This window comes from Cuculus canorus, chromosome 6 (assembly GCF_017976375.1).
Source record: "Cuculus canorus isolate bCucCan1 chromosome 6, bCucCan1.pri, whole genome shotgun sequence".
NCBI lineage: Eukaryota > Metazoa > Chordata > Aves > Cuculiformes > Cuculidae > Cuculus > Cuculus canorus.
In genome coordinates this window covers 31912682-31936496 of record NC_071406.1, presented here as the reverse complement: position 1 = coordinate 31936496, position 23815 = coordinate 31912682, and the positions used below count along the sequence as shown (strand labels likewise).

At 37.5% G+C, this 23815-nt stretch overlaps 1 protein-coding gene across 3 annotated transcripts in view; it reads left to right on the top strand.

Annotated features, from left to right (window-relative positions):
- The window catches only part of SLC39A10 (solute carrier family 39 member 10), a 57556-nt gene that overhangs the window by 28966 nt on the left and 4775 nt on the right, over positions 1-23815 (top strand). For all 3 annotated transcript variants that reach the window (XM_054069837.1, XM_054069838.1, XM_054069836.1), the window contains exons 2-9: positions 5428-6498; positions 7548-7749; positions 12560-12729; positions 13757-13975; positions 15104-15224; positions 16794-17162; positions 18984-19064; positions 20778-20968. In XM_054069837.1, coding sequence (XP_053925812.1) covers positions 5437-6498; positions 7548-7749; positions 12560-12729; positions 13757-13975; positions 15104-15224; positions 16794-17162; positions 18984-19064; positions 20778-20968 — 2415 coding nt within the window. In that variant the 5' untranslated portion in view covers positions 5428-5436. The remainder of the gene's footprint in view (positions 1-5427; positions 6499-7547; positions 7750-12559; positions 12730-13756; positions 13976-15103; positions 15225-16793; positions 17163-18983; positions 19065-20777; positions 20969-23815) is intronic.

Sequence of the window (23815 nt, the reverse complement as noted above, 5' to 3'; positions counted from 1 at the left end):
TGGGAGCAGACAGGGAAAAGGGTGGGGGGAAGAAAGTTGAGCACTTAAAATATTCTAATCAGTGCTGTACACTAACATAATGATGTAGTACGTGCTGTAGTACGTGTAGTACGTAAAATAATGGATGTGACTTTCAGTTGTGTTAGAATTTTGTGTGGTGAAGTTATTTGAATCAAACTTTGTTGTATTAAGTAAAGCCCAACTGTCGAACTAGTTTTGTATTTTCAGTGAAGCAGCTGATGATAAATAAATAAACGTGTTCCCCAAAATCATGTTCATATTCCAGGCTTTAAATGAAGTCATCTCAAAAATAATGTGCTATAAAAGAAGAACAAATGAAATAGTAGCACTGTGGAGAAGTTTCAGGAACCCAGGGAAAATTTAATGAAAAGCCTGTAAAAAAATACCAGATTTCATCATAGGTGAATTTATTTCAGTAGATGAAACACCATCAGCAGACATAGATATTGTGAGTTTTCCATGCAGAAAAGATAACTTTTGGCTGAGGTACTGCTCAGGTACTTGACCGCAGGCCTCTGATTTAAAACCCTGGTATACAGGTATGCAGTCAGTACTGCATTTAGTGTGAATGATTTGCTTGCATTGATGAATGAGGAGGGAGGCAATGCATTTGGCAGTCCTGTGTGTGATTTCTGACATGTCAGTTGAGGCAGAATTTATCTTATCTGCTGTAAATATACGTGTTTGTTCTAACTTTGCAGCTTGACTTAGGGTGGGGTTGTCTGACTGCCTTAGCGCGTCCTGAAAGACTTCTCTTGTTCTTGTTTGCAGTTCAGTGAAACTAGTAGATGCTGTTACTTCCAGCTCTGGCCTGCAGTTCCTGTAGTTTCTTACCCACTTAGTAAGGAGGGGTTTTCCCTTGTGTCTCCCTCTTTTGGGTACCCAGCTCTAGTTGAGTTATGGGAGGCAGCAGGGAATCGAATGAACGGATGAAATAAGGTGAAGGTTGACAGCAGTAATAGCCAGAATATTTTTCAACTTTGCTCTAGCCTTGTCCTCAGGCTGCCCTTCCATGTTCTTTTGAAGGGATTTGAGACTCTTAATGTTCTTGTATTGAGATGAGCTTTATACAGTTGTCTTTGACTGAAATGTATGGAATTTGGACTTAAAACTTCCTGCTATTTTACACATACGAATACTGCTCAGCAGATTAAAGATGACAGCTGTTTGTGGTTGCCTAGAGAATAATGAAGCTTGTTTAAAAAGAAAAAAAAATCAATTATCAGCCCTTACTAGTTGTTTTCTTTGAGACTTTCTTTGACAGGTATGTTTGTTTTGTAAGCATCTTTGTTCCGTAACAAGAATTACGGTGGAAGATACAGAGGGTTATAGAATAGAAGATTAAAATATTGTACTAGGGTTTTTACTATTTTAATTGAAAATAGTGAGACATCTAATTGATTTTGAAACTGGTCTGATAATGCTAAATGCTTGTATTTCAGCACTGAATGATGATCATAGGTTACAAATGATTTTAACCATGAGGGTGCGGAGAAAAGGTACCATTCAGAGCTAAACACCACAATTAGGGATGCATGACTGAAGTTTCAAAGTAATGTATTAGTAGTATTGTATGAGACAGTCACATGAAAAAGGTCATGAGGCTGTGAAAAGGATTATGATCATTCTTTAGTCATGAATTTGCTGGTAGAGATACTTTAATCTGTATAGTTCTTGTTTAAATGAGAATAATTTGACTTTGCTTATTCTGGTTATGTTGCTGTTATGTGGCAAAGGAAGAAAAAAGGTGTCATGCCTACAAAAGTAGTATTCCTTGCATGACTGAATTTTACTTAAACTTGAGATGCTGTTTTCACTACTGAGAAACTAGAGTTAAAAAGATACTGATCAGTTTGCTAGAGCAATACTGTATACCACGTGTACTTACCTGCTGCCGCCATCTTCTGTGCAAGCATATTGAAGTTTGTCTTTTTCCCCAGGCTTTCATTTGTCTTGCATGTACCTTTACTGCTTATCCCAGATCCTGAACCTGCTCTTCACATTAAGTAACATTCAACACTGTAAATTCTCCCTTGATGAAAATCAGCATATTCCAAAAGAAGTGCAGAGCTCTGTCACAAGCCATACTCCTGATCCAGTACCTTTACTTACTGCCAGAATGTTTCTGCTCCCTGCGATGACGTAAGTCGCAGAGCTCAGGTTGTCAGCCTGTGTGAGAAAGAGCATATGTTCTTTATTGAAAGGTTATAGAATGAGTTTCTGGGCAGTCATACAATCTGAGGACTGATTCAGTCCAGTGATTCTTAGCTAAAGATTTGCCACCTGTTTCTTTACACTCCACCAGCAACAATTCTGTACTTGTTTCTTCAAAGGAGAATGGAAAAAGCTGGAAGGGGCTTTGAGCTGCTTTTAAAATTTTTGTACTCGTCCCAGTGATGTATTTCTAAGAACGTTAAGGTTGCCTTAATTTTGAGACTGTGAGTGAAAAAGAGTACATGAAGATAATATTTCAGTAAATTCTGGGGATGAACTCACCAGTAGATTACTTGAAAATGTTTGTCACAGCCCTTAAATCAAGAACTGGAATGTAGGTGATGGAACTGGAGGCAAACTGTTGTCATTCCAGACTGATGATTGAATAGTTGTTTACCAAAACAAAGCAGTAGTGTACAGTGATTCCCCATTGACCTATCTGACATCCCTGGAATGAGTTTTGATGCAGATGCCTCCATTTGACGGATATTCTTCTGATCTCACATGTGTGACTGGGTCAGTGTTGCAAAAGAGTTCTAGTGGTTTTTAATCTTGAAAGTATTTGAAGCTCCAGTGAAAACTGAGAGCTTTTCATGTTTTGCATTTGTAGAGGTTAACAGGAAAAAAGTTTCCTCAGCCTCCTGTGTTAAGTCATTTATTTGCTGTATAAAGTCATTAAAAGGTACACCTTTTTTTTCTTTCCTAATTCCTTTTCTCTTGACAACCTGTTGCAACCATAGGAGCTTCCAAGATTTTTTTATTTTTGTGCAGTAATATGGTTGCAATTGCTTAAGTACAAAACATCAAGTTAGAGTTTTAGGAAATTAAAATAGACGTGATATGTTTGTGGTTTGCTGCAAAGCACCTTCCTGAATGATGTCATGAAGCTCATTTTAGCAGCTGGGTAAGCCTGAGAAGGACAGCTAGAATACCATTTCTTGTCTGAAACTCAGTAGCATTTAGAGTGCACTGACCGGCTGCATCTTTGTCAATGTCGAGTCAGTCACAGCTCTGTTCAAGGCGTGTTTAAGGAACTAAAACATCTGTCAGTATAAAAAGCAATGAAAGCAGACTTGACCTGTTTTACTGTTATTTTACATTCTTGCATTTGCTGCAGTGATTTGGTAGCATCTGAGTCTACAGAAAGCAGGATGGATGGAGCTCTGTACTTATCCTTTCTCTCTGCTTTCATTTCCTTCTCAGTTATATTCTGATTTTAACTAGTTACGTGTAAAAGCCATACTTCTGGGCTGGTTTCCTTTGTCCATTTTAGTCAACTCTATTAAACTGTTCAAAATAGCCATTCAGCTGTTGAGACTGACTGGGAAACTCTACACTTCTTTCTTTTTGTTGTTTGCTCCTTTGCACATAGGAGGGCTTGATTATCTACTGTATGTATCTAGCAGAATTGTTGTAAATGTTACACATCTTATTTGTCTCAGTACCAAACAGAACAAATTAAGTGTTGCTAGGAAACCCCAGCGGTTTTTAAGTGATAATTTATTTTTTTAAAACCCATGTATTTTAGAGGTTGTTCTTTTCTGAAAATGAGTCTCTAGAAAATAGAAGTCATCAAGTACAGTTCTTCTTTATCTTAACCTTTCTTATTTGATAATTTTTTTTTAAAGTTTCTTTTATAATAATTATTTCCATCATATAGATACATTTGCTATCATATGTAAACAAAATAAAGCTGTCATACTTTGTAAAATAGTGAGTTGTTTTCAACTCTGAACACAGGATAAGACTTTTGCAGTGCCCTCTTCATTACCTAATATTGAACAGTAAGTTTTTTACATTTAATACTAAATTAAAAATCACAGTCTAGATGATATATTTTCTGAAAATCAGTACTAACTACTTTGAGCTGGAGGTGTCAGCTTTAAGAGTGTTTTGAGTTGCATAAACAGACATTTTCCTTGTAATCTTATTACTGATTGATGAGAAGCTCAACATGAGAAGCTCAACGTAAGTCTGTCATGTGCGCTCACAGCCCAGAAGGCCAAATGTATCCTGGGCTGCATCAAAAGGAATGTGGCCAGCAGGACGAGGGAGGTAACTCTCTCGCTCTACTCTGTTCTCGTGAGACTCCACCTGGTCTACTGTGTCCAGTTCTGGAATCCCCCAGCATAAGAAAGATATGGAACGTTGGAACAGGTCCGGAGCAGGGCCACAAAGATGATGAGAGGGCTGGAACACCTCTGCTTTGAGGACAGGGCTGAGAGAGTTGGGGTTGTTCAGCCTGGAGAAGAGAAGGCTTTGGGAAGACCTTGTAGTGGCCTTCCAGTACCTGACAGGGGCTACAAGAAAGCTAGGGGAGGGAGTTTTTACAAGGGTGTGTAGTGATAGGATGAGGGACAATGCTTATAAACTGGAGAGGGGGAAAATTTAGATTAGATGTTAGGAAGGATTTCTTCATAATGAGGGTGGTGAGGCACTGGCCCAAGTCGCCCGCGGAAGCTGTGGGTGCCCCCTCCCTGGAAGTGTTCAAGGCCAGGTTGGATGGGGCTTTGGGCAGCCTGGTCTGGTGGGACGTGTCCCTGCCCATGGCAGGGGCCTTGGAACTGGATGATCTTTAAGGTCCCTTCCAACCCAAACAATTCTGTGATTCTGTTATTCTATTTTTAAATATAAAAAAATTAATTCTCTCATTATTAACTAAATTAGGGAATTGTGCTGTGTATGTGCTTAGTGGTGGTACTTCAGCAACACAAAAAAGAACAAATGATGTGTGGGTTTTCAGTTATTATCTACCTGTCATCCCCATAAATAAGAAAATATGGGCATTACTGTTTGTAAAATATTTTCATTCTTTTGTAACTGATGTTCTAACAAGATTTCCAGTATTAGAGGTTATCGTAAGTATAGACGCCTCTGAAAATATACATAAAAATGTTCTGTTATGACTGACTGTAAATCCTGATTTTTTTCTTGTAGCTACTCTTACAAGTATGGTATGTAAGACTATCTCTAAAATACACAGAGCCTATCTTACTGTTGGATAAGAAATGTACATTAATACAGTTTGCACAGTAAAAATACTGCAATTGTTATTCTGTTAACACCAATGTGTATTACAAAAAGATTTGTGAGTCATTCCATTGGTATAAATAACTACCAGACTGCTACTCATGTAGTATGAATGTTGAGATTGCTTTTACTCCTAAGTGCTTCCCCTTGTGTTTCTTGTAGGAAGCAGAGATGAAGGTACACATGCATACAAAATTTTGCATCATTTGTTTGCTGACATTTATCTTTCATCAGTGCAATCATTGCCATGCAGATGGACATGACCATGATACTAAAAAGGAACGTGTACACTACCATAATGACTATCAGATCTCAAATGCATCCTACTTCCAGAATGGAGGAACAGAATCTATGCCGAGTAAATTTTCAACGTTGGAAGCTGAAAATGAACAAAAATATTACATTGAAAAGATTTTTGATCGTTATGGGGAAAATGGAAGATTATCTTTTTTTGGCTTGGAAAAACTGTTAATAAGCCTTGGTTTAGGAGAGGTAAAAGTAGTGATGATAAATCATGATGATATTGGCCATAATCATGTTTCTCACTTATATGCTTTAGAAGTACAGGAAGGAAAGCACTCTCACTCTCATAACCATCCTCATAGCCACTCATATTCAGAAAACCAAACGATCTTCGGTGTGGCTGCAAAGAGAAATCATAAATGTGACCTTGAGAGAGATGCAGTAGTGCCATCAGTAAAAGATGATGGCAGACACATTCATGACCAGAGTCGCCATCGCCATCATCACCACCCTCGTCTACATCATCATAACCATAATGGTACACATCATTCTCATAACGATTCAGTTAGTCATAGTGAACATGGAGAACAGAACCATGAACCTTCAACAGAGACAAACACGACTCAGGATCAGCCAGAAAGAAAACAGCGGAAACAAAAGAAGAAGCAAAAGAAGATCAGTGAGACTTCAGGAAATGCCACACGGGATTATGCCTCAGATCATGATACAGGTGATCAGTATGAGCACAATCGTGTTCATAAACATGATCATATACATGATGCATCTAACTTGCACCTACACCATCACGAACACAGGAGTGATCGTTCTGCTAGGCATGGACATCAAGATTCCAGTGTAGGTAATGAGGATGGACACCATCATACCAGCAACCAAGAGGCACCTCATAAGCAGATTAGTGTAAAAAAACATGCTATTTTTTCAACACGTAGTCATAAGGATCATAATGAAGAGGAACGTGATCGTGAAGAGGTGAGTATGAAGTGGAAAACTGGTAAGTTCACTTTCACTGTTATTGCATAATAATTGTAGGTGTAAACCCACAAATAATGCAAAAGGATATTTGCAACTGTAGTGTAATACAGGTAAAGTGAAAACGCCAAAGGTCACTGCTACAGTTTGAGCTTACTTCATGAGTTCTCATTTCTGTGCCCATCTTTTCTCAGAGATCTGTCTTCTTGCCTATTTATCTGTGTGAAGGAGTACTTAATGTTTTCTGAGATACCCAGCTTGCGGGTGGGGGTTTTTCCCTTCTCGATATTCATGAAAACTTCCCACACATACCTCTTTTAGACTTCTTTCTAAATCTAAGGTTATTAACGTTTCTAGAAACTGCAAAGAGGTTGTTCCTTAAAAGAAACACCTGTATTTTTTTCAGCATGCATCTGATTACATAGATGTAACTTCTGTAGCACTGTGCTCAGTGTAAGTCCTTCCATTTCTCCCTTCAGCATCCCATTATTTCTGTCAGGACCATAACTATACTTTTTCTTCCCCCTTTTAACTATATTTATATACTATATATTTAACTATAGAAGCAGGACAATGATATCACAGTTTTAAACTAGAAGTTAGAATAGGAAAGGATGGAGCGAGTGCTGATTTTTAAGTTTCAAGCTGGATTAAAAAGTGAAACTCCAAACACAGAAGGTTGGTAGGTAAAGAGAAGTGTTAGAAAACCTATTTCGGTTTTATGTTCTTCCACTCCTTTCCTGCTGGTATTTCTTCATTGCGTTTACTGTGTAATGGTGAAGAATAGGGAAACCCATTTTTCATTGACATGTATGAAAAACTGTGTGTTTGGAGTCTGAGTTTGTAGTGCAGATATTTTTACTGTTTCTTTCCCCTCATAAACCACTTAAATCAGCTTAGACATGTTTTAGCGCTGGTGGAATGTTGTTGCTATAGTGCAGAGTTTCTGCTTTCTGCTTGTGTTCTCAAATCATATGCTAAATTTTGCATAACTGTATTTTTTGATTAGATGCTTTCATATCTGATTTCTTTATACAATTTGTTTGCAGTGCTTAAATGTTACCCAGCTGCTACGGTACTATGGTCTGGAAAACAGCTCTCCCATATCGCCTGAATTGTTTATATACATGTGTCCTGCTTTGCTATACCAGATTGAGAGAAGGCTTTGTATTGTACATTATGATGAGCTTGAAGATTTTATGAAAAGTAAAAATGCATCAATTGAGAATAAAGAGAAAACAGGTGCATCAGGTAGGTGTTTAACATCTAAAGACTTCAAAATTATTTTGCATTGCAAATATTAACTTCAAAGTTTGAAACGTTGTGCGACTTAGCATTGACTACAGACTAAAGGAACGGTTAAAATTTAACATATTTATTAGAAGAAATTTGAGACAGCATACCCTTTTTAAGTCAGGAGACATAGCATCCTGTTTGGTGGTATTATAGCTTCTTCTATATAACCATGGTGCAGGCAGTCATACCTTCTTTTCTTGTACATTTTTATCCTTTTATTTTCACTTTTTATTTTACATTTACTTATGTTTATTTCTTTTTTTGTCTTCTATCATTGAGACCTGACGTCCTATCACTAGGACTACAGCCAATGCATTTTGGCCTAGATTCTTCCCACTGTCTTTAGATGTTGGACTCTTTTATAGGAACAGTGGCAAAGTACGGAATTGGAGACAAAAGGACCTCTAGGGATGAGCAAGTCCACCCACACTTTGGATTATTTCTGTCATTTAAAATACGTTATGTCTTTTTCTCTTAATGTGACTGAGGTGGTCCATATGTTTGTCTCAAAGTTGAAAAGTTGTAGTGTTGCTGTGGTACAAATTTTCTTAGTAAATTTGACCTGGACAGCACTTTCATCACAGTTCATTCACTGAAAAATATGATTTCAGGCTTCACCATTTTTGTATTCTATCAGTGATGTAAATTTGTAGAATTGACGTCCAGCATTTGTTGTGTACTTAAGAAATAGAGCCTTAAAAAAAATATCAAGAGCAGTTAAACTGCGATTTTTGACAACAGTTCCTTTTTCTGACTTCCCTTGTCAGTTATTCTATACTACTCTTCTCTTAAGCATATGAAAAGTATTCAATCAAAGTCCTCTGTTGACAGCTTTAATTTTGTGTGCCTTGAATAAAAAGCAGTAGGTTTTTTTCCTTCTTACTGTAGTTCTAATAAAAATCAAACTTAATCAAAAAAAATCTTGGGCACCACATCCATGTACGGAATACAAAAGTATTGGTAATTGTGAGTATTGATTATTACATAGGTGCTTATTAGCATTGTTAAGGAAGCAACTAAACTTTCATAGATGTTAATAACTGTTGGAAAGTGCATTGCTAGTAATCTTTCTTAATGCTGGAGTCATTAAAATAAGTAACTTGTTACACGGAAGTCTTCTATAGTGACACAGCTACTCTTCGAAGCTACACAGTTAACTCTTCGAAGACTGACATCAGCTCCATATACTGTGTGGTTTGTATGGCAGCAATTTGTTTTGCGGGGTAGTCTCATTGTAGTAAGAACTGACCCTTGCCTAATTACCAAGAGGATTTGTAGAGTGGCTGTAACCATTTTCTGCCAATTAAAATGTTGAAACCATGTACAAAACTGTCATGTTGCCCATGCTTTGAACCGGTTTAATTAGAAAGTTTCTACAGATGAGTGCTTCTTTTTAAAAGGATGCATTTTCTTTCTCTGTAATGAGTAAGGGAGTTGATGAATAACTCCGCTTGAAGACCTTTAACATTATAAGAGACTTAATTTGCAAAATTAATGAGGCTTATTGTGAACATGTAATGTGTTTTATGGCATCTGCTATCTTGAGTATAAATAACGCATTTGCCAGTTAATTGTAAAAAATTGGGTTTAAACTTATTGATTTGGCTCTGAAAACAAACGGTAGCTTCTGAAACAGGTCAACTTGATTAGATAATGATAAATCATTCTTCATAACAATTTCCTATGTACGGTTGTATTAACTACAGTGAGACTTCAGTTCATGTAATAACTATTTTCTTAAGTAAGGAATCGCGAAATAACAAATCTTAACTGGTATATAGGGCTTGTGGGAGATGTAGGACATATGTCAGTCATAGAGTAACTTAACCTGCAAGTTGTAGGACTCTACTAAAACGAAAATGTGTGCTTATCTGGCTTTGTTGTCATTGAGAGCTCCAAAAGAACAAAAGGAAGGGTATGCATTGCGGTGTGCATTGCTATGAATCAAGCTAAAAGAAGTGATACAAGTAAAGACGGAGCAATTTTTTTAAAGGTGGAGATCAGTTAGAGCTGTTGATTAAAAATATTTCAGTTCAGATATATCTTGCAAATCTGCCTGTGCAGATGCTGGTGTTTCCTGGAGCTTTACTATTCCCTGAGCCTAGCAAGGATTTGCTTCAGTGGCACCTTTCTGTTAACTTGCTTTCTTGTTAAAGCTTGCAGATAGCTAACTGTTCTCAGCCTCCCAAGGAGGCTACCTTACTACCCTGTAAGTCTCTCTTAATTTACAGATAGCTGTAAATCCAGGGCAAACAGCTGTCTTTTGTTTGCTTCCCACTGTTTGAACAGAGGTTCCTTATTGAAGAAATTGTTCAGTTGTCTCCATCCTGTTTTTTTCCACACAAATATTTTATAAGCCAGTGATTAATAACTTCAACTTGTTGACCAAGCTTGATACAATCTTTCCTGGAGTATTATACACCCAGATCATTTAGAACTTAAGACTACTTGCAGTGTTCATAGTACTGCATATTAGCTCCACTTTCATGATATTTTAGTTTTTCAGACACTAAGGTTGAAAGAAATCCTTCAATAAAATTTTATGTTGGAATTTTGTCATTAATCTTCTTTAGTACTCCTTTTTATGTGGAGTGTACATATATGTAGCTGTGGATTCATGCACAGCTTTTGTATATATATTTTATCTTTGACCCAACAGCAGCCTTTTACTGATAAGTTTGGTTCCATACCATTTTTTAAGAGTTTAAACAGAGACTGAAACTGACAACCAAGATCTGAGAGATGCAAAATATCTGTATTCTAATTGTCATGTGCCTCATCTTAATCATGGTGCCATGTTTAGATAATGCATCATTCAGAAGAGTATGTATAAAGTCCTCCAGAGATGCGTTTGCCAAATCTATGCTATGTTATATGAAACTTTAACCAGTTTGCATAATCTCCTTTCCATTTTTCTCCGTGTACGGCTCTTGGTCATCTAACCTGGCATTTAACATCATAGCATCTGTGTCCGGATTGGAGAGCCAATCTCCTCTCAAATGGCTGTGTAGATTTTATTTGGCTGTACTCGGGCATGCGTGATTTAGTATTGAATTACAAGTCCATGTATGCCGTTTCTGTCAGCAGAGCCTGTTAATCCAGCTTACATAATTAAAGTGCTCTGGGGATGAATCAAGGCTGTGTAGTGGCAGTGTATTGGTCAGCAGGGTCCTGATTCCACTCTAGACCTACTTGTATTCCTACTTTCCAATCTGTTTTTCAGTTCCTCATCTGATGTCAGTCTTTTCACCAAGTCTCTCTTTTCCTCTCGGTATCAGTCTGCATTTCAGTGTATGCTGCATATTTTCTGAAGCTTTTTAGAATCAGTTTCTCCTGGTGGGTGTTCTCTTTAGCCCTTTGCATTTGAATTGGATTGTTTCCTTTTCTGCCCTGTTGTGGAATAGCAGCTACAGGCTTCGTAAAAATGAATATCCCAAAATAAAATTTAAAACAGCAGATTATGTAAGTTTTGAGGTTGAACCAGACCAGGCCTGCAGCAGCCACAATTCAGGTGACAAAGTCTCATCAAATCAGACCTGTAGCATTTTTGGTACAGATAGAATTTTAAATCAAAAGTTGTGGACTTTCCTCAAAGTTACCAGACTGTCTAGGCAATTTTGATTGAGAATAAAGCGAGGGAAAAAAAATTAAAACCTGAAGCATTTAGGTTAAAAATTAAAATAAATAAAGTTCAGATGGAGGAAGTCATGTTTGTGAAAGATCTCAGCCCAAACAATAAATGTTTGTAGAGTAGGAGCACCAGCTGTCCCTGTCTTAGGGACTATGAACCATCTGAAGTGTATTGTTGGAATTAAACAGTTTTTGTTTACTGTTCTGTGGCATATCTGTGATAGGAAGTAACAAGAGAAGTTTAAGAGAAGCAGGAGAGGAAAAAAACTTCCAACACTTTTTAATTCTTAGCCTTACCGATGATTTGAAAAAGCAGAAGGAAAAAATATGTTATTAGCAAGACGCTAACTGCAAGAGCCATACTTCTCTGCTTATAGGATCTGTTTCTTGTGTAATTCCTCCTTTTCCGTGTCATAGAGAAATATGCACATTTTCCCTAATTAGCAGGTTTATGTTCAGTGCACCATATTGTATTATCAGTTTTTCTTCTAATGACAATAGAGGTTCCCAGGAAAAATATATACTACTTTTTTTTTGTTAGCAAGCTGCTTTCAGCTCTTCTAGCTGTTATTATAGCATTTGATTTTAAAGTTCCTCTGTCAAACGTTGTCTTACTTATTTCTCATAAATAAAAATGCGTGTTTCAAAGCAACAAGTGAAAAGAATAGCAACTAATTGAACATGTTAGTCCTAACAAAGGAGGAGGAAAATTCATTCCAGTTAAATTTTGCATCATAATCATGCTGAAAACAAATGTCATATATGACGTAGTGCTCATAGAGCACTAGTAAACTCAGGAGCAGAGATGTTTTTGTCCCAACATGAAATCTTTTTGTTTTTTGTGTTTTGTTAAGGGCTACGGAGCTAAGCCTGGAACTTACAACCCAGAAGAATTGCTGGGCTCTTTTTAGCTGATTGTCTTCTGATGTCTTTCACAATATTATACTGTACAATGAATACGCGTCTGTGGTTTTTGCTGTGGACTTGAGTATTGCTTTCATATTTTTCAGCACCTTTTGAATAAACAATCACACAACTTAGGTTAAAGGAAAGTCACCTTCTTAAGACTTAAAGAGTCTTGAAAGTTTTACAGGTATTGTTCTGGTAACCTTTCTGTATTCATTTCTTCCCACAGCCTGGTTTTGTGGTATCATCTCTATCACCGTCATTAGCCTGCTTTCGTTGCTAGGTGTGATCTTGGTTCCCATCATTAACCAATGGTGCTTCAAATTTCTTCTAACTTTCTTGGTAGCTCTGGCTGTAGGAACAATGAGTGGAGATGCACTACTGCATCTGTTGCCACATGTAAGTATTGTTTCCTTACTTTCTATTCTTAATTGTAACTACATATAAAATTTTCAAAGAATTATTTGACAAGTATCAGCAAATAAACCTTCACTGATACAGATGTAGATTGACTTGACTGAGGGACATTGTGAAACACTGTTGGCAACTTTGTTAACAGAAAGATAGGAAATGTGTATTTCTTCAAGAAAAAAAAGGGGGGGAAAGTAGTTGTGTATTCACAGTTGAACTTCTGTCTCAGTATTTTAAAACACCTAATAAGACCAACAAAAGTTATTTTAAATTTAGCAGTATTGCTCTCTCTTACTCATACTTAACTGATACTGCTGTTTGAGTAGCACCTGAAAGTGTTTCAGGGGAGTAACCTTCCTGATGACTAGTATTTGGGGAGAAAGTAACCTCTACGTTACTGAATCAAGAAATTGTCTAAGTTCCTGGAAGGTTAAGCAGTTTTTAAGTTGTGATGGTAGACTCTAATTCTTAGAAGTGGAAATGTTTTCTCAAATTTTGTTACCTTAGTTCTTTTAGCAAAAATACTGATGCTTATATGTTTTCTTTGTGTAATTTTAATAAAAATTTTTGATCATGTATTTTTTTTTTTTAAAGTTTATGTTTTGGATCAGAATTAAGGCTGTAATTGACTCTACTAGTTTAAAAATAAATTGATAAAGAATTTGATTGCTAATGGGAATGTTACATTTCTGAGTGTTAGTCTCATTGTCTTTAGCATTGCGACAGTCTCATCTTCAGCATTGTGACAGAAAAAAACTGAAGCTAGATTATCTCCCTCTCCCTCCCTAAAAATTTCCAAGAGCAATATTTTTATTGATAGGGATAATGAATAGTGTAATGAAAAATTTCTATATTAAACATGTTCATGTTTTAAAAAAAAAAATTATCACCCAACTTTTAAAGACTCCTCATGGTACTTGCCTGGCAAGGTTATATGTTTTGTCATCTGAGCTCAGAGCCATTTCAGTCCTCCAGTTGCAGCAGGTCACACTCTGATATTTTTTTCTCTCCTCAGTCACATGGAGGCCACAACCACAGTCACCACCATGGCCAAGGTCATGTTCATGAACACAGGCGGTCTCATCGACATGCCCATGGACACGGAGTACAGGCTGAAGGCTTTCTAGAAGAAAATGATCCAGTGCTGAAAGGTCTTGTGGCACTTGGAGGCATTTATGTTTTGTTCATCATTGAACATTGTATAAGAATGTACAAGCATTACAATAAGCAAAAGGTACACCCTAAAATTGCATGCTATTTTAAAATATGTCACCTGAACTTATCTTCTGAGTGTTGAGGAATTCTCTGTGTTATAATTTATTATTCTGGGAACATGAAGAGTGCTGCAAATCTGAATTCTGTTTGTTTTCTGTGAGGAAGCATTTTTCTAAAAGAGGTTGCTTTTCTTTGCAAGGTAGTTTGGGAAGACAAAGTAGAAAATTGATGGGGGGAGGTTGCAGCTTCTTGGCCAAGTGTGTTTGGAGGTAGATCTAAGTAAAAGAGATTACAGCTCTTTCTCTAAAATGCGTGATCTTTTTGAAAAAATATGAAAGGCAGCGTGTAAGAAAGAACTGGTAACAGAGCCAGACAATTGTCAGACAATTTACAAGAAATTTAACTGTATACTGTTAGCTAATGATGCCAGCATAACACAAGTATTCAGTTTTTCCATGTGAGAAAATGCCAGAACTTGCACACCTCTTGCTTTCTATAAATTGCCAGTTAGATTTTAACTTGTCTCCCTGAAAATGATTGGTTTTTTAGGGCTGGGAGCATGCTGTGGTCATGAGAGTGATACCAATGGAGACCTCAGGGGGAGTGGCAATGTGTAGAAATTCAGGCCACCAAAGAGCCATATTCTTTCAACAATCAACATAAATACATTTTTAACTTTTGTCTCCCTCATTTGACTTCTCTGTTGTATCGCCTGCAGATATGAAAGCAGCAAGCTTTCATCTGAAGGAAAATGCAGGAAAGTTATAGGAATATAAAATCTAAGTTGCACAAAATAGATCAGCTGTTGTTGCTGCATGCTTGCTTTCTTGAACAAAATAAGCAAATACAATAACTCTGTGTACCTGCGTTTCTGGACTGTTACCAGCAATCCTTGTCATAACATACTGTTACTGAAGTGAAATACTGCCTGTCTGTGTGTGCGAATGAGAGTCTGTGGTGGGTAGCCAAGGATTTCCACTGGGAAGAGATATTGTTGCCAAGCCTTATAATATTCTGTAGTCATATACTTCTGTTAGGCATATTAAGAGAGAGATTAGTCCAGTTTGAAGAGACTTAGATAACATTTCAGTTTATTTCCATCAATGTCCAATGTTACAAACCAGATGTTTTCTGTTTCCTGTTGCAGAGTAAGCAGAAATGGTGCAAGAAGAAACAGACTGAAGAATCACCAATTGGAAGGAAACTTTCTGATCACAAATTAAATAATAGACCAGATGCTGACTGGCTTCAGCTCAAACCCCTTGCAGGTAGGCATTTATTTTCAGAATTTTCCCTCATTACGAGATTCAAAGTAATGGCATGTAACCTATGGCATGTACAGCATGTAACCTCTTGTACAGTTTTGCTGCTATTATGCAAATCATTGTTAATAAGACTTAATAAGCTTCCCCTATTAAATCTTTTTTTATTTTGTTTTCCTTAGATCTGAGAGCACTCTCAACACTTCCTAATACACCATACAAACAGTTCTCAGATTTCTGAAGCAGTCAGGTTTGGGGTGGCTGAGGCTCTTTGAGGGGGTTTAATTTGTTTGGTTTGGCACTGTTTTTTGTTTGAGCCATTATTTATATATTTATACATAGTTTGTCTGAGAAGACTAAACAAAGTTAATTTCTTTTAATAAATACAACAAAGTATCCTGACTATTCCTCAAGCATGCATAACACCTTTCCCATAATGTTCCTTCATGACAGTCTGAATGCCCACTATGTGCCCAGAAGGAATGCTGTATGACCCCTCTTGAAGGGCTGAGAGAAGGAAAGGGCTTTTTTTCAAGAACTGCCCTTTCTATGGCTGCTGAAGTAAATTTTGATGAAGAATCCATGGGCTATATTTATACAAATGCAGTTTTGTTAATTTGGATGGTTTGTGGAAGGGAGAGTTAGGACCATAGCCTTCTCCGCTCCAGCAACTTAAAATGGGATTTGAGACACTGACATAGAACATAGACTTTCAGCTTTGAGAGTGGTGGTACATCTATTTGAAACGGTTTTATTTCCTTTTAATGAGAGATCAGATGAATTTTGCTTCTAATAACGTGGAATACATGCTGGGTTTATAACACTGTTCTTCTGAAAGTGCACTCTTCTGGGCAGTAAATCGTTCATACTAGAGGCACTGAAAGCCCATGCTGAACTGCAGTTCTACCACCCCTGACCTGAATGGCCATTTCATTTCTGTTTAAAAAGCCTCAAATGATGTTTCAGGGCCTGTTTATCTAGAATTCTTTATCTGTTGCTTAGGACCTCTCTGTATGATACAAGTGTCTGACACGAAAATGCATGCAATAGAGAAACTATTTATAAAGATCTGTTATATCAGTAGCACATCCTGGTATGTTTCAGTGAAGGCTTCGATGTGACCCATGTGGACGTGCATAGATAGTAGCCAGTTAAGATTTCCTTAGCCATTCATATTCCATCTACAGCATATAAGACGTTACTATCATTCTGGCAACTTCCCTCTTGCAATGTTGAACCATATGTTTTGTCAGTAGCCAAATTACAGGTACAGGCCTGCGCTGGGCTAAAACTGGCTCTGTGTGCTATGGATACAGTGCTGTTGCCTTGTGGTGGAGACTTCTGTATGCTGTATGTGCAAATTGGTAAAAACACTGGGCAGTGAGAAATATATTTTTCTGGCCAAATGTTGACAACAAAATTACTAGATTGGTATGTGTTAAAATATTTCTTTTGCTTTCGCAAAGCAGTTAAATTCTTAGGTCAGTGATGCAGTAGTTGCTGCTGGCATTTTAAATAGGAGTTAACGCAGTGCAAGAATTAATGCAGTGTCTCTCCCAACTGCCTTCAATGCAGGAGCAGATGACTCAGTTTTATCAGAAGATCGACTCAATGAAACTGAACTAACGGATTTAGATGGCCAGCTGGAATCCCCACCCAAAAACTTCTTATCTGTAGAAGAGGAGAACAATATGCACCATTCTCACAATGATGTCTCACGTGCTGCTCATGATCATGATCTTCATGATTCAGAGTATGACAGCCATGGCGAAGATAAAATGATAGCTAGAAAACACAGTCACCACTGGCATCACAAACATTCCCATCATTCCCATGGCCACTGTCATTCTGGAAAAGACCTGAAAGATACTGGGATAGCTAATATTGCTTGGATGGTAATTATGGGAGATGGCATTCACAACTTTAGTGATGGCTTAGCAATCGGTAAGCAAAATCACTGAGTATTTCACAATGCTTTCTTCTTACCTTTGGTAACTTTGGTAATATTTTATTTGTCAGTGGTCACAGGTAAGGCTTCCAGTTAGCTGCTGCACTTTACTGGATTGTTTAATCTCCTTCAGAACAGAAATTAAAATGCCATCAATTGTAATAGTCTTCCCTTTGTTAATATTCTGTCACTCTTTCCACCAAGATTAGTGTATTGATAGTAGTGACAGTAGCAATCTCTGTCAAATAAAGATAGGCGCAGACAAACCTTTTTATGAATTATGGAGCACTTAAAATGTGCATTTGTTGTTTGGATCTTAATATTTGCTTTTGAATAATAAGTATTTTCAGTCTTATTTATATTTACTTATACTACTACTACTATTTCTGTTATTATTAGTACACAGAATTATTCAGTACTTGTAAATAATAAACATGCTATGAGCCAGGTTACTGAATTAAGAGAAAAACAAGCACTACTTGGGATAATTTAATTTTTGTTTGAGCCAAGTATTCTTTTGGCTTATGGTCAGTATATATTTATTTCTAGTCAGATGTAGAAGGAGTTGGGTACCAAACAGATTTTATTAGATTATTAAATCAACTTAGATTCATAAAACCTCTAAGTGTGATTTGAACTGTAAAGCAATTTAATTTGAATATATGTCATAGAAGTCAAAATGATGATGAGAGTACTGAAGTGCAAACTTTTAGGTTTTTGCAAAGTACCTACTAAGTACACAGGGTTCTGAACTGCAGAAAGAACATGCGGATTTTGAAGGATGGGGGATAAGCTACTTATTAGGGTTTGGAGTTAACAATAGCTAGTCCACTACAGTTTCTCCAAACAATTTCTAAAGAAACTAAACTCCATAAAATTAACTTTTTTCTTCATTTTCACATTAAACAGCTAAGGCACTTAGACAGTGGCTTCTAAGGCTAAAAGAGATCACTACGCCATCTGTTGAGAATGTCGCTGTATTGAAATTCCATTTCTAAATATTCCCGTGTCAAGTCCAAACAGCTGATGCTTTGGTAAAATGTAGCTTCTTTAGATGTTCATCTTTTTAATATATACAGATATGAGGAATCCAGAGGATAGTTAAATTTCCTCTCTGTCTTTAGATTGTCATCTCCTTCTGCTTTATTTTTTGAGCTTTAATTTTCTGCTTTATTTTTTTCCGCTCAGTCAGAGGCAGTTCTTGAGCCTTTCTCTAGTACAGTACAAAAATTTAATACCACTTTTCTCATCTCAGAATTACTTAAGGTAGAATTACTTAAAGTTGATTGAATTAAATTACACAAAAGTCTCTGAAAGAGGTTTATGCCAAAGGTTTTTTCCTTATTATTTTCCAAGTCTTGCTTATTAATGTTGCTGATATGTGTTGTACAAATAAGCATAAAGGAAATAGATATGTTATGGGTTAAATATTAGTTTGGATTTCCGGCCTGGGAAGGAGAGAGCTAGGCTGTTGCTCATGTGCATTCTTAACTGTCTTGCTGTACTGGAGAGTTCCTGAAAATGTAAAAGTGATGCTGTTTGTTAGCTTGTTGCCTTTATGTCTCTGCTTTGCTCAGTTGTGTGTTCCTCTCCCAGGATTTGTATTTCAGATAAACTGAGTAATAAAGTATGCAATGGTAATCACATCCAGGGTATTTTCAGTTTATATACTGACAAGACACAGACATAATGAAAAAAATACTAGAGTGTGTATTCTAACAGAAGGGTGTAATCTGTAGGAAGTCTGTTGATTAAATTTTCTCGCCTGAAAATAGTAAAATATTGTTTTAATCTTTTTTTTTTTTTTTTTTCCCTAGGAGCAGCTTTTAGTGCTGGACTGACAGGAGGAATTAGTACATCTATAGCAGTATTTTGTCATGAGCTTCCTCATGAACTAGGTAACTAATTCTGTAAACTAATATGTTCGGTCTATTCATCAGTACAAAATACTTGTCTGGAAGCTGTGGTGATACTCATCCTGATAAGCATAATGCAGTGCAGATGCTGCAAGGGTAACGAGAACTTCAGAGAGTAATGGAGCAGTATTACTTCAGAGTACATAATGAGATTATTAATACAGGATTGTTCTGGGAGGTATCTAGTTACACTCTTACAGATAGAGTTTCACACTGCTCTGGCGTTGTCTTACATGAAGTTAAGTAAAATTACATAAGTACACCGAAGTTTCCACAAGTAAAGTTTTTTTGTGGAGATCTTTGGAAGGAGGTTTGTGCCAGTTGGTACCAAGTCCGGTCGGTGTGGATGACGTGTAAAGCTTGTAGTCTTTGTTGCCAGTACCATTGATTCTTCCCCCCTAACTAAAGCATTTCTTCTTGGGGTTAGCTAATGATGAAACAAGTTGTTTTTCTGTGAGCTGTAAGGTGCATCGCATGAAATTTTAGGGTACCTCAAGACTTAAAAAAGAGCAGCCAGAGATAGGAGAAGTCATATTTTTTGTCAGTAATGTGAAATTGTGCTAGATCAAACTGTGTTTGTGCTCACAGCTTGCTTACTTGATAAGAGCTGCTAGCTCTAAATGATCAAAAGTAAGGTAAAACAAGTACTTCAAAAACCTTTAGAGATGATGGGTGAAAGCATTTTCCATGGGCAGGTACTAAATATAAGGTAGGTAATGGACACAGATGGGAAATAATAAAGCAGATGTTCGTGCTTTAACACTGGTGCTATACAATCATTAGTTAAGTGAATTTGTTGTGGTATGTAGAGGCTTGCAATAAATACTGTGTTTATAACTTGCTAGGTTAACATGATTAACATGATTAGTAGTTCACTGTACATATTTTTTAATTTTGATTCTAAGTTGAGTAATTAATTTCTAGCATATCTGACATGAGAACATACCAATTTCCCTCATGACAACTTACCATCTTTCACGCCTCATATTCACAAGAGTTCAGTTTGAAGGGAGTAAAATTATCAGAGCTGATTACAAAACAAAAATTTAGGTCTTTGTAGAACATATACCTCTAACAGCAATTTTAGCAGAGCTGTCCTGAACTCAACACAGGTTAACATGTCTTGTATTAAACCAGCAACTGATTCAACATGGATGTGAAGTTATCCTTTTTGAATGTAACTCTTCCTATTGCTACATTTCTCAAATTCATTGTCACCTTTTGCCTCATTATCCTCCTCTGTAGGTTGCAGAATGAGGTGTATATAGTGAAGATACTGAACTACTGAATTTTCAGATACTGAACAAAACTATGCCTCTGATTTTATGTACCATGAAGAACTACTGTCAAATACAAACAAGACTGTATGCACAGATTGCATTCTCTGTGGGAGGACCAGATCTAGACTCCTCCATTTACCATTAACCACTAATCGCTATTACCTTTCTCACAAGAAGCATGAGATGATGTAAAAGTACCTTTACATCATATTTTAATCAAGGGTTTGCTGCACATAAATACAGTTCTTGCAAGAGTAGTCATACCCTGTTGCCCAGTATGCCTTTGAGCCTCTGCAGCAGCATTTTTACTTTGGCAGTGCCTTGGTTTGGTGAGATGGTAAATGTATGCCAATATATCTCCTTACTCACCTGAGAAACATTGAAACTAAACTCCTGTGTTCTGTCTCCATTTTAGGTGACTTTGCTGTGCTTCTCAAAGCAGGGATGACAGTAAAGCAAGCTATTGTGTATAACCTCCTGTCTGCCATGATGGCTTACATAGGGATGCTGATAGGCACAGCGGTGGGACAGTACGCTAATAACATCACCTTGTGGATCTTTGCAATCACTGCAGGCATGTTCCTCTATGTGGCCTTGGTTGACATGGTAAGATTGTTGTCAGATTTCTCTCCTAAGCAGCTTCAGAGCTGCATTTAAATAAGCTAATTTTCTCACTTTTTGTCCTTTCCAAGCCCGATGATGATGAGATCAGTTTTCATTTTGGGGATATTTTCTGATGCTGTTTCTGCTTCAATATACAGGGAAAAAGTTGTGTCACTTCCCTGGATTTTAAGGGCAGATCTTGTGTTGTATTACATAATTAGACAATTAGTCTAGAAACTCCAACTTAGTTAAAGCTTCAATTCACAAAGTTTCAGACAGCTTTTTGTGGATTGGCTCCCTGGATTTTCATTGCTTCATTCACAAGCTACTCTTTCCTAGGATGGACATCCTAGAGCAGAGGCAAGTCTCCTCACAGCTCCTCTATTTTCTCCTCAAATAGACTAAGTTGCTCTCTGCCTCTTATCAGTAGATTGCTGGTTAGATTGCCTGGTATGGCTACGTAGTGCTTGTAGAAAAATATCTTCTTTTTACAGGGCTCTGTTTACTGGAATGAGGACCAGCCTCTTTCAGTTTTCAGTTGTGGGTAAAGTGGAATAATTTACTGTTCTGAACTATTTTAAACCATGCATTTTCTTCAACTTTCCAACTTTCTTCAGAGATTTTGTTGCCATATCTGGTAGCTCTGTTAGCCTACACTGCTAGTTCTGCTTTCCTGCATACATTTGTGCTAAACATCCTGCTTTCAAAGCACATTTTTTAGCAGCTTCCTCAAAAGTTAAGTGGTGCAGGAGTGAAACGTGTTATGTTTGACTCTCACTGGCTGACTTGTCAAAGCAGGCAGGCATCTATCAGTTACTTTAAGCCACAGACTTGAGGTTTCAGCAGTTCTCGATGAAAGAGCATCACATCTTTGTCAGATCACTGTCTACAGGGTTGTCAGTTGTCTGCTCTGGTGTGGGCACATTGTATTATTTCCCTGCCGCTAACTAAAGCAGCTGACATTTTGAAGATCCCCTTTGCTGCTGTGGCCAGTGGTTGCCAGTTCTTGGCCGTCACTGCTCAGTCTGGTTTCTCAGCCTCAGTAGTATCATTGAAATGTTAGTGAAGACTGCTGAAAGCAAGGGTTCACTTTCAGCTGCATTTACTGGTATTGGCAGAAGCTGCCTTGGCCTTTATGCCCTCTAGCAAATTTACCTCTGCAGTTAATTTTGTGTTCAGCACTACTGCCACTTTGGTACTTAAGAAACTTGGACTCAGAGGGGCTTCCAGCTTACTAGTAGGTGGCATCATCCACATCTGAGAACTTTAACTTAGCTGCGGTTCTGAAGATCTCACATTAGTCTCAGTAGTAGTCATCAGTTGGGGGCCTGAGCACAGGTCAGGGTAGGAGGCTACTCCTGTGACCCTCAACTCATTCAGCCCTGCTTGCCATTAGGTCCCCTGAGGGATCTTGGAAACAAAGCAATGGCCAACCACACCATGGGAGATTTCACTTCGTTATGGGAAAATTATTTTGAAAATATGCTCTAGTGATGAATTCTCTCAAATCTATTACAAGGTAAAAAACTCCTTTTCAGGGTTTGCCAAATAAAGTCCCTGTGTAGTTGAGAGTGATCCTTCATGCAACTTCTGATGTTTTCTATAGATGTTTTTCTCTAGATGTAAGCAAGTGATATTTCAGTAATTATAGGCTACAAGTCCTGTGGCTGATACTTATTTCCTGTACTTATTTTGACTTAAGACATCATGCATAAAGGAAAGCAGTATTTTCACTCTTTTATTCCTTGTCCTTTTCCTCAGCTGTCGCAGTAGCAAACAAATAGTCAAAGCCCAATAGTCTGACTAAACAAAGGCAGGAAAAGTTCCAATAGACACACTTGAAACTGCACCAGATTTTTGCCTTGCTATTTCCATAATCTGCCTCCCTCTCAAAGACCTCATTTTCTTCTTAACTGATACTTAATAGGAACAGGTTTTGATACCTCCCTAGCTCGACAGAGATTCACACAGGTGCAGTTTTCTATCCATGCCTTACACCAGCTCATGAAGAATGGACCTCTTGGTGTTTTTGTATCCAGTTGTCCTGAAGTTTGTCTAACTACATGCCTTCTAACAAAAGGATACTGTTTTCCAGAAGAACGGAAACTTAGGCCTTTCTAAATCCTTCAGCCTTCCCATGATCTCTCATGAAGTTTAATTTGGTGATAACCATCAGAAGAATAAATATCCTCATTCCTGACGATGCTGTTTTGATTTGACTGGGAACGTTGACTTTTCCTATATTCCTTTCCAATCCAACTTGATTCGTTTCATCTTACTGGAAAATAAATCTGTCTGTTATATTTTTCGATCTTATATCTCTAGGGCAGAAACTATAAGCTTTCAGCTTCAAGAGGGGGTTATATTTCTTTCTGTTGACAGGACCAGAGTCTATATGGTCCCTGAAGTTGGTCACATCAATAGCTAATAAAGCAAAATTTTAGTACTCTTTAGATGTGCTGTCAAAGTAGTGTTAAAGCCCATTGTTGTAATGCTAAGGTAAAGCCTATTTTTTTCATTCAGAGCGCGTTCTCTCAAAAAAAATCTGCGACTTCTCTGCAATATTTCTTCTTCACACTTGTCAAGCTGCTGTCTGAAGTTTTTATACCTCCTATAGTACTGCACCAAGCAGTACTATGTAGCTGGGCAGTACCTGTTCAAATGAGGCCCTCCAAGGAGGTTTGCCTCCAGGTAAATGTGTATATGCAAGAGATTCCTACAGTGCTAGTGTGTGTGTAAACTGGATCTCAGAGATGGAAGGAGGGCCTTTTACCAGTAACAAGTTCTTGCAGAGCGTAGCGTCCTTCCATCTTCCTCCTTCCCTCTCAGTCTTTCCACAAACTTTCTACA